Source organism: Agelaius phoeniceus, chromosome 13 (genome assembly GCF_051311805.1).
Source record: "Agelaius phoeniceus isolate bAgePho1 chromosome 13, bAgePho1.hap1, whole genome shotgun sequence".
Classification (NCBI taxonomy): Eukaryota; Metazoa; Chordata; class Aves; order Passeriformes; family Icteridae; genus Agelaius; species Agelaius phoeniceus.
Genome location: NC_135277.1, coordinates 6,587,901 through 6,602,618, shown reverse-complemented (window position 1 = coordinate 6,602,618; position 14,718 = coordinate 6,587,901). Strand labels below are relative to the sequence as shown.

General features: G+C 42.4%; 1 protein-coding gene across 1 annotated transcript in view; it reads right to left on the bottom strand.

The window, feature by feature from the left end:
• Positions 1-14,718, bottom strand: part of AKAP13 (A-kinase anchoring protein 13) — a 208,928-nt gene that overhangs the window by 157,170 nt on the left and 37,040 nt on the right. The window contains exon 3 of the mRNA XM_077185732.1: positions 4,418-4,514. Coding sequence (XP_077041847.1) covers positions 4,418-4,428 — 11 coding nt within the window. The 5' untranslated portion in view covers positions 4,429-4,514. The remainder of the gene's footprint in view (positions 1-4,417; positions 4,515-14,718) is intronic.

Genomic DNA, 14,718 nt, shown 5'->3' with positions numbered 1-14,718 from the left:
CCCAAACCTCTCCCATCACCCTTCCCAAAATAATGAAGCGTAACACAAAGCTAAGATACAGGCAAGCATAAAACACACATAAAAAATAAGCTTAAACCTTTATCCATGCTATAGCAAGTCCCTAACTCAGCTTTGCCAGCCCCATCTTACTCCAGAGCTAAACACCCCTAGTCTCAACATTAAGTTTCTTCTTTTGGTCTATTTCAATCTCATAATTGTCAAAAAGATAATCACCTGGATTACTTAGAAGATATGAAGCAAAATTGGGTTAACAAAAGCAGTGCTTTCCTCATGTAGGGGAAGGCAGAGATTCCTCTCAAATGTATTTGCTCCATCCCTTCACCTATTAGGAGGTACAAAAAACAAACCTACAAAACTCAAATCACAGCAGCTATCTCTTTACAGTTCGTATGCCCAATTTCAAATAAAGAAAGATACTGTAAAAGTTGGAAAAACAGAGAGTAAAAAAGGATTATTAGCCAGCTCTAATTATACAAACTGATCTCATCCTCTTGTCATAAGCCTCTTTCCTGTTTCCGGAATCTATTTGTGCTACAGAAAGACCAGCCTTTTGTAAATGTCCATGGATCATCAACACAGGCTGATTAATTTCCCATTTTACAGTACACACATACTGTCAAGCAATTCACTTGTAATCCAATATAACCCTGCCCTTACTTGTAAATTTTTTCCTCTAATATATTACTAAAGGCAAACAGTACTTAAGATACCAATTTGTAAAATCCAAACAACATTTCAAAAGGAGGCATCATGCTTCTATAATAAAATAAAAATCAGACCACATCTTCAGTTCAAGTAGCTACATCCTAATAAAGTTAAGACCTAACAGTTGACTTGAATTAAAGAGCAGCATGTACGCAAGAGCACACATATGTTTATACTCAAATTAAGTCCTCCAACAGGTTCTGGGGCAGCTGTTTCACGTATGCATGAGACTTTTATCTCAGGCTCAAATATTAACTTCCAGAAATCCTTAGCAGACACTCTAGCTGCCTCCTCAAATGAGCAAAATCCAGTTTATACCTTTCTATACATTCTCTTGTTTGAATACATGTTTTGGCAGTAAACTGTGGGGCAGCTCTCAATGAGAACCAGTTCATGTTTGCAGGGGTGATTCTTGACTTTGGGGTTTAACCAGGAACTCCATGAAAATTCCCAGGTATCAAACTGGGCAGCTGAAGCATCATGCAAGTTACTGGTTATCTTTGGAAACAGAGATGCATTATATGGGACAAGGTGAAGAATAGAGGGAGGCAAGAACAGGCTTTGGGGAGTATTTCACCCCAGTGCATAAAAGGATAAACACAGTGGAGAGCTGTCAACATAGAGGAGATGCCTACAGCCTTACATATGCAGTGGGAGTGAGCAAAGCCTCTAACTATTGATTCCTACACTTCTTAATACAGCACATGTCCTAAAACCTTCTCCACTTCACTATTCTCTGACTCTCCAGGATGTGCTGTTTTAGGAACCATGCTGAGCAATGATGGTTTCAGTAAAAGAAACATCCCCAAGCCCTAGAGCTGAGCAGCAAGGCCCTGCTTCTTTCTGTGCTTCCCAAACCACAGCACTTGTACTGCACTCCCAAAAACAAAGGCTTGCAGCAGAAAACAACCCATGATGCCCAAAACATCACACACACTTTAAAGCTGACAAATATTAAATATTTCCTAGCATTTACAAACCAGGTAGTTACCCAATACATATTTTAATAAAGTCATGCACCAACCTTAACTCTCCAAAGCAGAGAGTTCTAGCCACAGGTCGAGTTGGAAAAAAATGGCATCAAGACCAAGATGCAAGACATGTTTCTGCTTGCATTTTGGTCTAAGAAGCTCCAGTGCCCAACATTTTAATGTGCTTTTCTTTTCTGAAGAATACATCAGACTCACTCTTCCCTTTAGGCTCCATTTTGCAAATGCTGCCACTGTGGCCCCAGGCACCACAGACTTACTCAGGAAAAGCCTGGATAACACTTTACTCCAGAAGAAGAAAATTTCATCAGAAACTTCAGGCTTCCTACAGGAGTACCTGTGCTAACCTCACTCCCTGTGGCACAGCACAACCACATCTGACACTGCAGAATTACAAATTATTTCTTCATAATTGCTCCTCTTCTTTCAACTCACAAAACTATGGGAAAATGTTCTTCTCTAAATAACACACTTTAGGCAATGAGAGAACATGGTCATTTTGCTGAAACATCCTTTTTGAGGCTTGAAAAATGCTCATCATTCACTCAGCAACTGCAATGATGGAGTCACTTGGTGTGGCGTTCCCTGCAAGGAAAATGAGAGCTCTGTTCCCAGGGCACTCTATTGCACTGGGAATATCCCACAGGAAGTAAAACCCCAAGCAACTGAAAATATTACATCCCTAGCCCAGAAAAGATAGAACACTCATTCAAGTCCCATTTTTAAATAAATTAAAGCATCAAATAATGAAAATCCAAGTGAGCACATTTTGTACCCAGTTCCACTACCCCACCTTCTGCACCTGAGCCTTCCTGCAGCACGCTTATATGCAGAACCCCACATTTTGCAGACACTTCAAACTGTTTCTTTCCACTGCCTTTACAAAGTGACCTTTCAGGCTGGTCACTCAGGAAATGAATGGGTTAAGTGCCCACAGGTCCCAGCCTCCCCAGTAAATCATTTATTACCCCAGCTCAGGGACAAGGAGCTCTGCAGAGGCGAGAGCCCACGCTGTGCAGCTGTTCCCAGCCAGGCAACTCTCCACAATTATGTTATAACACAGGATTAAGCTCGGGGAGTGGAAATCCGTCCCTTCATTGCTGATGGCTTTTTTCTTTTTTTTTCAAGTTATGCAGCTATTTTAAATGTTACAGAGCTCATTAACATGAAGTTCATTAAGCAGTAACCACTTTATGAATGAAATGAAAAGATTGTCATTATAAACACAATTATGGAAATACTAGACCAGCAGGTAGAAAAAGGAAAGGGTATGAGAATGCTGCTCCTGAACTCCAAATTAGCCTTTCTTTTTTTCCCAGATCCTTCAGAGGAGGCACACCCAGAAATCAGACGTGAGGCAGAGGCTGGTTCCCAGGCAGGACTGCAGGTGAGAAGCTCTTGCTGCCTATGCTGGGCCTCCCCAGAGATGTCACTGCTGTAGCTGAGTGTAAAAAGTCATCCCCCTTCATCACCCCCAAAAAGGGTCTGGAATCTTCCTCAGCAGTGAGCACAGCTTGCTGCAACTCACCACGCTCCCCAAATTAGCAGAAAGTTAAGAAATACTATGACAAATCAAGCCACAAATTGCTTCTCTGCAGCTGGTGTGCATTCCTCCTTTAAACATGATGAACTTGGAGGACAGCTCTCAGCAAGCCACTTATTCATTCCTGATAAAGCAGGTTCCATTCATAATCATGCCAAGGACTTCATTTCTTTCTCAAGGTCTGAAAATAGGTATAATTCCACTGCTCTACCTCACTGAAAAAAGGAAAACTCAAATTATTACGATACATACTTGTCTCTCTACAAGTAACAAGTTTCTTTTTAATCCACCCAGCTGTTGCCACAGCTCAGTAACACCAAAGGATTTGGACTCAGTCTTGTTAAATCAGTGGTCTCGTAGGCAAGACCATGGAAAATACGAGGCATTGCAGAAGGTAAACAGGTTAGGGACAGTGGGAGGAGAAAAGAGGCAGCTTGCAGTGGTTTTCCTCCCTCCCTCCCTTGACAGAGCTCACACATGGCAAGCACCCATTTCCAGGCAAGGCTCTGGCAGTTTCTTTGCTTCAGGCTAACAGTTTTTGCACATTCAAGTCTTTTTGGAGAGAAAGGGTGTAGCTCCATGAGTCAAAACAGCTCCTGTCAGCATTGCAGTAACCATACACTCGTTTTTAGGTCAGATCCATCCCGTGATCTGGTTCACCACAGCAAGAAGCTGGTGTTAGTTGAACAACAAACCCAGAAGCCTCAACAGCACGACTGCTCCGGGGCAGACAGACCGACAGCCGCTGTGCCGACCAGGAGGCACCTCAGCTCTGATCCCAGCCAGCTCCCGTGGAAATCCTGGGGCTGTAACCATATGCCTGCCTGCCCCAGGGACATGAAAGCTCCATCTTAAAATATTAGGGAAAAACAGCTGATGTTTCAAGTGTTAAGTGCTATTTTATACTTGGCATCTGGTTGATACAGGAGGCAACACCACATATGCCTTTTCTAACCCAACCACAAAGAGATTGTATTTTATGGCAAAATAACTTGTTGAATTTGTTTATATCATTGTAATTGCTTTAATATCAGCATTTCCTCCTCCTGTCAAGGCTAAGTTTGACAAATGGCTTGACAATGGGCAAACCCATTCTCCCAAACCCCTCATCTCAATCCTGGTGTATACCTACAAGAGCTGCCAAAACATTTAACCTTACTTTAACTGCATGAAGCAGTACAGGTGGCTCCAAGATCTTCCTCAGGTTGTTCCCACACCGAGCAGGGAGAAGTAGGGCAGGTCACAACACTCAGCTCCTAGAAGGGGGAAGAAGAAGAGAGAGTCACCAGGTGCAAGGGTCAGCATGGCTGAGAGCAGTCCCAACACCCAAACTGGCACTGCAACACCTTCACCAAGGGAAATGGAAACCATCCCCTCCCTTGCTAGCCATGTGGGAGGCATGTGTTGCTTCCAGGAGCACACACAGGACAATGGCCACATTATGGACAGAGCTATTTATAGACACACATGGGCATCTGGCACCACCTAAGAATAACTGCACTGCTGAGTTGTATTTGCTGCTGTCCTGCTATTTGGTTTATCCCCAGAGCTGTTGATCTGCTGTCCATCACCGTATCCCAAACAACTAAGCTGGCCTTAAGTCCTTTGCATCCATCAACACAGCCTCTCCCAGACAGACTCCATCAAACTGTTTGTGCACTCCATTACACCAAGGTGTTTTAACAAGAACAAAGGTAGATGATGGCAGATGGTGACCAGCAGATGAAGCCCAAATCTACCAGGATGTCTCTGCCAAACTCTTTTGGGCTGCCTGCAATTTTCCACAGGCTGATTTCCTGCTCAGGGGCAAAATCTACTCAGTAGATTCATCCATAGGGATGGTCTCCAAAGTATACCTAGAAAGAGCAGGTAAAGTGAATCAAATGTCAAAAGGTGAAAAAGCCAAGGTTGGGTTATAGTTTATTAAATGCTGTGTGGGAGATTTTATTAGCCAAGTCAAAGTTATCAGGGTATCTCAGACCATCATTTGGTTACCACACCAGGAAAGGTTGTGGCTGCACACAAACACCACCTAACACAAGCACAACACACCAACTGCCTCCTCCTGTTCTACCAGAGAGACACTCTGCCCCTGCACTCTCCCTGTTGGGAAAACATCCATCATCTGGGCATCTCACAGCCTGAGCCAACCTGCCAACCTCAAAGTGCAATTACAAGCACAGAAATAACAATGGCAAAACTAGTTACCAGCTGGGAAATCAATTGTACTGTGTGAATTAGCTGGGGAAAGTACAGGACTGGAAGGTGAGATGCTGCACAACAAATCTCACTCCATCTACACATGACCTGTAACACCTGAATACCTCAATGTCAGTTTTACACAATGTTTTTTTTTAAGATTAACAGCTAAAAGTTTATTTTATCCATTCTGCTGAGAAATGGGTACAGTATTTTGCAAGGCACTATAGGGTACTGTGCTTTACTACAAATATGTTTATTTAAATATAGACTGAAGAGGAAAACCAAAAAAAATTTCATCCTCCTAGAGTATGAGGATTGTACATGAATTCCTTCATTGCCATGTCACACATTTCTGAATTACATTCTTATGCCAAACTACTGGAGCTGAAAGTGGAATTACCTGAACTCTTAAATCCCAGTTAAGAGCATATAAACACTCTTTGGATTCATTAACCAGTAAAAACCACCCTCACAGTCACAAACAAGCAGACTAGAACTTTCCTCTGGCATTTTTGTAGCGTTATTTTCAGGACCTCAGTTTAGGAGATGGTTACTGTTTGATAAAGCAATGATTAACTATTTGCCCTCCTGTGTTGATCTCCAAGGAACAGCTCTTTCCAAGGCACATACAACAACAATACAGTGGTTTCACTCATTTCTGAGACACTGATAACTGGGCTTTCAAGAGTCTATTTGTATATTTTGGCAGAGAAAGCAGGGTTTGCTACTATCCCTTTGAACCAACAAGGACTGTGGGTATGGCTAACGTTGCCAGGGTAGACAGTGAGCATGCTGTGAATCACTGCAGGTTTTTCCTCATCTCCACTAAGGAATGAGGGTGTGTGTATGGAAAGCTCACTTGGATGCTCAGGACCTGGAAAGTATTAGCAACTGGAGAAAATAAACTGGCCCAGCAATGAAAAACTAACATAGATCATAAAATTCTTCCTCACACTTTTTTGTCTGGTTTTATTCGGTGGGAGTTTTTAGATTGCTACAAGAAGAAGAAAGTAACATTTAAAAGTCTTATATAATTTAGTTCTGTGGGTAAAGAGCCTGCACAATCAGTAAGGTTGTTCACATCAAAGTACTAATTCTCCAAAGAACTGATTTCTGCTTCCCATGAAATCGTTTTGGGACAACTCCTGCATGCCTAAGCACACCCATTTCAGAAGGATTTCCCCATGGGGATTTCTTCTCCTCCTCCTCCTCCTTTACTGGGAAATCATTACCAAGTGTTGACGAACACGGACATAGCTCCTGTTTTCTGAATCTTAAAAAGATGGGTTTAAAATTTATGTTTCGTGGGTGAGCTCATACTGCTTTACAAATGAAAAACTGCTCAGTATTATCACAAGAAAATGATGATATACAGTAGCTTTATAAAAAGCAATTTGGTTTCTACACGGCTCTGCAAATATTCCAAACAACCTCTATGAATAATTTCTCCCCTAAAAGGTCCTACAGTCATGATATCTCACAGTGCTCACTAAAGTAAATGAGAATATAAAGGAAAGTCCTTTTGACACCTGCCTTTACACATCCTATTTTGCTCAAGTTTAATAAAAATAGGGGGCAAAACCCATCTCTTTTGTTAGGACACAATTATTTGATAGCAGACTGTTTATGATCTTGCTCTCTCCCCACTGAGACAGCTAAAGCAGAAATTACCCAGGCCACTGATTAATTACTGAAACAATTCTTTATGAAGAGAGAGGAAAACAACTCTTCTTCATGAAGAGAGAGGAAAAGAAAGTTTAAGGACAGTGTTACAGCTACTTACAATTTTAAGAAGACAACATTAACTGACCCTTTGGATTATATATACAATTGCTATAAGAGATGAGTTGTTTTACCAAAAAAGCCCAATGGCTTAGAGGTGATCTGCATCTGATACATCCTCAAGAGGCAGAGGAGAAAAGCATCAAAAGGTGGTCTTGTTATATTTCTAAATTAAATGAACTTCAGTGAATAACACAGACAAAAAAGAAATTATTCTGTGTTGATGATCTATTTGAGAGGAATCAGTTGGGACTCTTAAACATACTTGGTAGAGTCCCAACATGTGGACCTCAGGGTTTCCAGTTACTTTGCTTGATTCCTCCCCAGCAAACTCCCACCCTTCCCAAACACTCCCCAGTGTCCAGCACAGAGGAAACCACTCCTCAAATTTGCTATTTGTTTCCCTGCACCCAAACCTATTTTATTTTTCTGAGAAGTGTTCCATGTTTTGTTGCTCTGCCATCTGAGCACTTTGACACATAGAATGAGTTATCTTACCATCTGGTTGTAATTGACATGGCAAACCTTTCAGCAAATTCAAAAAGCAGCACCAAGATGAGAAAACTAATGGTCTAGGAGATGGACAGCTGATTATTTGGGATTATTTGATACAGCTGGAACCTTTTCAGGGACAAGACACCCAAACAAATCTCTGGGTTTTTTCTGACTTTTGGCTGTTGCCTGCTATAAAACCTCCTCACAATTTCATATAAAATGCTGTCAAGGAAAACATTGCTTTTCATCCTCATCTCCCAAATTGCTGGGTGTACAACTGCGTGTGCTACAGCCTTTTGCTCTTAATACACAGCCTATACTTGCATACCATGATATTCTTGTTACAGGACATCCTTTTCCTGCTTCTACTGCATCTCCCAGGAGAGATTGGCTCACAAGACCTTTCCAGAAGTCAGAACTGTATTTCCTAATTCCTTAGGGAAGGGAATCTGGACACACTCCTTGGACAACCAGAGGATCACACCCAGCCAGCATGGGTTTAGGAAAGGCAGGTCCTGCTTGACTAACCTGATCTCCTCCTATGACAAGGTGACCCGTTTAGTAGATGAAGGAAAGGGTGCAGATGTTGTCTGCCTGGACTTTAGGAAAGCCTTTGACACCTTGTTTCACAGCATTCTCCTGGAGAAACTGGCTGCTCAGAGCTTGGATGGGTGTATGATTCTGCTGCTCACTGGGTTAAAAACTGTCTGGATTGCTGGGTGGTGAATGGAGGGAAATCCAGTTGGCAGCCAGTCACAACTGGTGTTCCCCAGGGCTCAGCACTGGGGCTAGTCCTGTTTAACACCTTTAACTGGATGAGGAGATCGAGGGCACTCTCAGTCAGTTTGTAGGTGACACCAAGCTGGGCAGGATCTGCTGGAGGGCAGGAAGGCTCTGCAGAGGGATCTGGACAGGCTGGATCAAGGGGCTGGGTGGGGGTCAGCCTCTTCTCCAAGGTAACGACCGACAGGACAAGAGGAAACTGCTTCAAGTTGTGCCAGGGGAGGCTTAGATTCCACATGGGGAGAAATTTTTTCACCAAAGGTTAGTCAAGCACTGGAACATCTACCCAAGGAATTGGTGGAGTCACCATCCCTGGAGGCATTTAAAAGATGTGCAGAAGTGGCACTTAGGGACATGGTTCAGTGGTGGCCTTGGCAGAGTTGGGTAATGGTTGGACTTGATGATCTTAAAGGTCTTTTCTAAGCTACACAATTCTATGATCCTATATAAATGGAAGAAAAAAACATTATTTGCCTAAAATCTGCATTGCTTTGGACAAGTGTCCAGTATGACAGTGTGATCCCCAAGCCATTGCATCAAGCTACATTTGTACCATAAAGAGTGGAGGGCAGATTGCAGCTCATCACATTTTGACACACACACACAACATTCCATTGGAAGTAAATGATGGGTTTTGTTTAGACAGCAGCATCTGACTTGGCATACTGGATGAAGAAAAGCCAAGAATTTTAAAACAATAGAAAGTAAAACATATCCATATTTCACATGTCTCTACACATTGCAGAGCAAGCAATAATATTAAGATGTTAACTGCAGTCCCATCAATCCTGATTACCAAGAGATGGGAGACAAATATTCCTTCATATACACTAAGTTAACTTTTGAAACCCAAACTCTTTTGACAGTGTCGCCTTGAACTTGTAAACAGAAATAGCCCCATGGAGTAAAAGGACTAAAAGGGGAGTAAGGAAGCAACACACCAAGAGCACTTTTCTGCTCACTCTAGCCCTGGACAGACACAAATTTTCTTTCTAGAACTTGGAGACCTGCACAAAACTGAAAGAAGTTTGAATTTTTGAAGAAGTTTGAAGTTTTTTAATTCCACCAGCAATCACAACAAAGGAGCAAAACAAAGAGACCAGTGATGCTTTATGGCTCTCTCCCTTCCTTCTGCACAGCAACCTGGGCTCAGACACCTCTTGGGCAATCGCACAGAGCAACCTGTTTCCCCAGGAGAAGATGAGGTGCCACAAGGACTCTGCAAGCAGTGAAAACCCCCTCACCTCCAAGAACATGGCCCTGCACAAGTGCTCTTCAAAGGTACACAAGGTCTCAGCCTTCAAAACTGAACAAAAGAGAAATTGGAAAGAATAATGCTTTTGTTATCCTTTAGTTTTTATCCTTTAGTAGTTATCCCAAAAGCAGGACTTGGTCCTGAAATTTGTTCTTCTTTGAACTGCAGCCTGTCACCATGTTCATCCTAAATAGCAACTGCTTCTTTCCAGACAGCTTTGTTAAACCATATCAGGATCAAGATAAGGACTTCAAACTGTTTCCACAAGACCATCATGGCTGACTGTCTGTGGGAGATATTAAAATTTAACTTGTGGACAGTTTAAAATCTGTGCAAGGGATCAGCACTTCATTGAACCACCATGGCAAGACCACTGCTCTCCTTCCTACTGGGAACCAGTATCGGACTGATTAGCCAAAAAACAAAGCAAACAGCAGCAAGCTTCAGTAACATCTCAAGCCCTCAGACACTTCTAAAATAATCTTTTTTAGAAAAACTTCTAATTCTGCAACAGATTCTTCTCCTTCCTCTCTCCTCTACCATGATATTCAGGTGACAGTCTCAATGAGTTGTGCCTCTTGCTAGAATGGGGCAAAGCCCAAAACAAACCCCCTTCAGAAGAGCAGGAAACAGAGGAAGCACAAACAGTGAAGGCAAGGACTACTTCAGCATGGCCATCATCAAGAGCTACTAAACAATGCCTCAAAGGCATAGGAAAATGCCACTCAACCACAACCACAGCTCCCCACTTAAAAGAATGGGCCTATTTTCTTTGAAATATTGGGTGCAGGTTGTGACAGGACATGCCAGACATTTCCTGGGAAGATGACATATTCCAGAAGAGGATATGGACTCTGAGAGAAGGCAGAGTGGTTGGAAACAAGATTCATGTGAAAATTTCAGTTTGGAGGCTTGTCTGGTCCATCACCCTGCCCAAAGCTAGGCCATGATATCAAGGTTATGAAATTATCTCCCTGCTTTCATTGTTCAAAACTGTAAAAGTGGCCTGTTTCTCAGTTCTTGTATGTAAAATGGAGCTAAATGAGGTAAATGAGCTCCATCACCACAGAAGGAAATCAAACTGACCATCAGTGCAAGGCATTCCTGCTCCAGTCGTGAAGCCTACAGAATTCACGTGTTTAGTCTGACTTTCCCCATGTACAAAACTGATTTTCTTCTTCATTTCCACACAGTTTACAAAAATATTCAAATAAATAAATTTTTACTGTACTTAGAAGCCTTGTGACAAGGATGGGAACACATACATGCTGAAACCAAACACCAGTATGTAATATACACTGATGCACTAATACAAGGTTTTCTCCTACATGTTAAGGAGGTATCTTGGTATAAAATACAAAGAACAAATCTATATTCTTGTCTCCCACTGCAGCTCCTGCCGAGCCCAAAGTCCCTCTGTGCTGAGCCCATAGATGCAGCAAGAATCCCTCTGTCATAATGTTAAACATAGAAATTCTGGGAGGGGACAGAAAGGGACAGAAAATGACTTGTCCAAAGCTTTAGAGATGGCTGTAATCTGGATGGTATCCCCTCTCCACCCAAGCAGCAGTGATGGTTCCCCCTTTCTTCAAAAGCTGTCTCCATCCCCACCCGCTGCTGCCTGCGTTTGCCAAGCAACCATGACATTAAATCACTTCACTGCTCGAATCAACATGTCACTGGAGCTGCCCAGCACTTAATTATATGAATTAGGAGATCTGTATAATGGTCCTAAACCAGTAATGAAAGAGAAGGTTTAATGATGCAACAAAAACCTGCAACGCAGCACTCAGATTACGGGTGGGTTACACAACAGCTCCAACAATTCAGCGTTCAGACTGCAGACTTGCATAGTGCACATCCCATTTTCCCAGAGCCATCATCTGACTCCAAGCACGTGAGATCCACTCTAACACACCCTTCCTGCCTCCCTTGCACCAGAAGCTCAAGGATGAAGGTGAGGCTCAGTTTTTGAGCAGCAGTCATCCACATCCAAGAGAAGAGATGCCCAAAGCAAAGTCAGCCCTTTTCCCGAACTCACATTCAAACTCAAAAAGATTTATCTGAAGCCTGTCCTAGCAACCACTTGTATCTCACAAGTAGTGCTTGCTCCTCCCAGCATTAACACTCCATTGCACAGAGATGACATAACTGCAGTGAAACCTGTTCAGTTGACAGCTGGAGTGACTTTTGCATTGTGCCATGTAAGTTAACTCCCAGCTGCAGCCTCGTTTAAGGAAGTATTATGAGCACAGCTTTAAGAGAGATATCACCCATGAATTGACAGCAAATAAGGTAATTTAGGTATCTGATGAGCACTCAGCATGAACTGTTCATATGGAAGAGAGTGCTCCTCCCTCAAGATTTCTGAATGGAGTTTATTACTAAATAAGCTCAAATACTTCCAGATAGTATCGATTTCTATCCATAGCACTTATATACCTTAAGGTAGAAACCATTTGGTTTGAAATATTCTTTAAGAATCTATTGACTTTCATGTCAATAAACACAATACCAAATTGCAGCTTAGCAGGCTTATTTCAGCTTTTTTTTTTTTGTAAAGTGCTCAGATGAAAAGCACTATATCAGCATCAGGGCTGAGAAGTATTATTTAGATTTCAAAAAGCAGTTAAGTGCCATGGCCAATCCATATGTTCAATATCAAGGGGCTCATAAGAAAATTGACAGGACCAAAACTGCAATGGGGAAGGAAGAGTGATAGCATCAGCTGGGAAGCTGCTTGCCAATATTTGCACGTGCTTGTTCAAACAAAAGCCTCAAGAAGAGATGCTGTGCCTTATCTAGAAACCTTTTAAAATGTCACTAGTATGTCACTATTCTTAATGCCATACTTGTACTTCTCTGTCACCTGTAAAATACACTATTAATTCTATTAAAATCTACAATGGTAACTGTTCATCTCCATGTGTTAGCATTGCTGCTCGCTTTTGCCAAGGCAGAAGGAAGGTAACAGGGTGCTGTTACAAGCCATTTGCAGCTGCAACAGATCTGCATTTACTACAGCAAGGCAGATGGCTGGAAAGAACCAGCATGCAACCACAGAGCATCTTTTACCCTGCAAACATTTCAGCAAGTTGCCAGATTTGCTTTCATATAGCTCAACTTCTCTTTTCCCTCCCTCTAAACAAAAAGACTGTTTTCATTCAGCTGCCAGCTTTCCTCCCCTTTACAAATGCAGACACCTGCAACAAGTTCCTCCTAAAGAGGCAGAACACAACAGGGCAGTGTATTATGAGTAGAAAAGCAAGGGATATTATCAAATAGCATTGGCACAAGGCACAAATTTTCCCAGTACCCAAAAAGCCCAGGGCATGTAACTCCAAGTGCATGCCAGGGGAGGAAGCAAGCTTTTGCCACTAGCAAAAAAAATCCTGAAACAAGTCAGAAAATGCTCATATAACCTCTGTCTCAAAGTCTGACATCAAATACAACCTGAGATTACCTGAGCCTGTTACTGACTCTGCATTCACACAGCAAAGTGAAATCCTGGAGGTGCCTGCATCCTCCCATGTGCTTCTCACACAGGAAGATCTACTCATTATTTTCTCTGCAAAGCACACTCCTCCCCGTTAATCAAGAGTTACAACCAGTGACCCAACTAGCACTGGGATGACTTCACTGCCAGCTGCTAGGCATCCTCAAAAAAACAAAAACAAATTACATGAAGCTACCATCACTTACCAAATCCTACTTCAGGTACACCAGGCCATTGGGCAACTTTGCTGACGTACCTGCCAGCACATCAGGGACTTCTTCCCCAACCATCCCCTGAAGCAAAGGACCTTTATTTACAGCAGAGACAACAGTTTTCACCCAGCAGAACACCCTCCCCCTCCTTACCTACCCCAAGCAGCTTTTTGCTCAGTGAAGGAAAAATAAGAAGTTAAAGCCAACTGATTGTCAGGACACACCCTTCTCCCAGTGCACCTGCAAATGACCACTTGTGCAACAGCACCTGAGCGTCAACAGGACTGTGGGCACTACCCAGGCACCAACACAGCAATCAAGCAAAGGCACTACCCGCAGTTCCATGTGCAGGTAGGGTTTTCAAGTGCCTATCTATCTATCTACACCTATGCAAGTGGTGATTCACCTCTTGCAAACCCAGCCTCACACTGTTGCTATCTCCTCTTTCCTGCAATTGTGGCTGATCTTCGGTCAGACATTGCCTGCCTTCTTCAGAACTTGACTGTCATTCAGCAGAGCAATGAACAGGGTTAGCTGGTAACAAAACAAAAATAAAAACTTAATGGCAAGTAATCAAAACCCCCTGACAGGTTTTCCAATATACATTTCATTGATTACAACTAAGGGCACATGCACTTTTTTCACAGCATGTTTAGGATTAGAAGGAGTTAAGCCATGGAAAGCAGTGATGTGCTGATACCAATTTAACTTTTGTGTGTTCTATGCATAAACAATAAGAAATAATATGCTTTAGATAAATTAATATGTTCTGGCATTTCTACCAACAGAAAATAGAGACAGCAGAATTTAATGTCTGCCCAGAAATCTAAACAAAGGGGTTTAGATGAAGAAAAGTATTCGGAGAAATTCACCACACATTCCCATGTCCATTCAATTTTCTTCCTAGCAATTTCAAATAATCATTCTCACCCCCACCAAAACAAAAATATAAGGGGTGCTAGCCTACAGCACATGCATTTAGCACTAGAGGTTGCTAGAGATCACAGACCACCCACCAGATCCCAACTGGATGGTACCACAGGTGAAAAAAAATGCCCCTTCACTGAAAGTCATAGCCTCACAGAAAATCTCAAACAGCCTTTTGATCTTAGATCACCCAGGGAAACCTGACACTGATCAGTGCTGGGAAGACAAAGCTAAATTTTAGAGGTGCTCATCTATGGGTTGTTGCTAAGCCTCCTCCAAAGAGGGATTTCATCTCTAGTAAGGTTTCA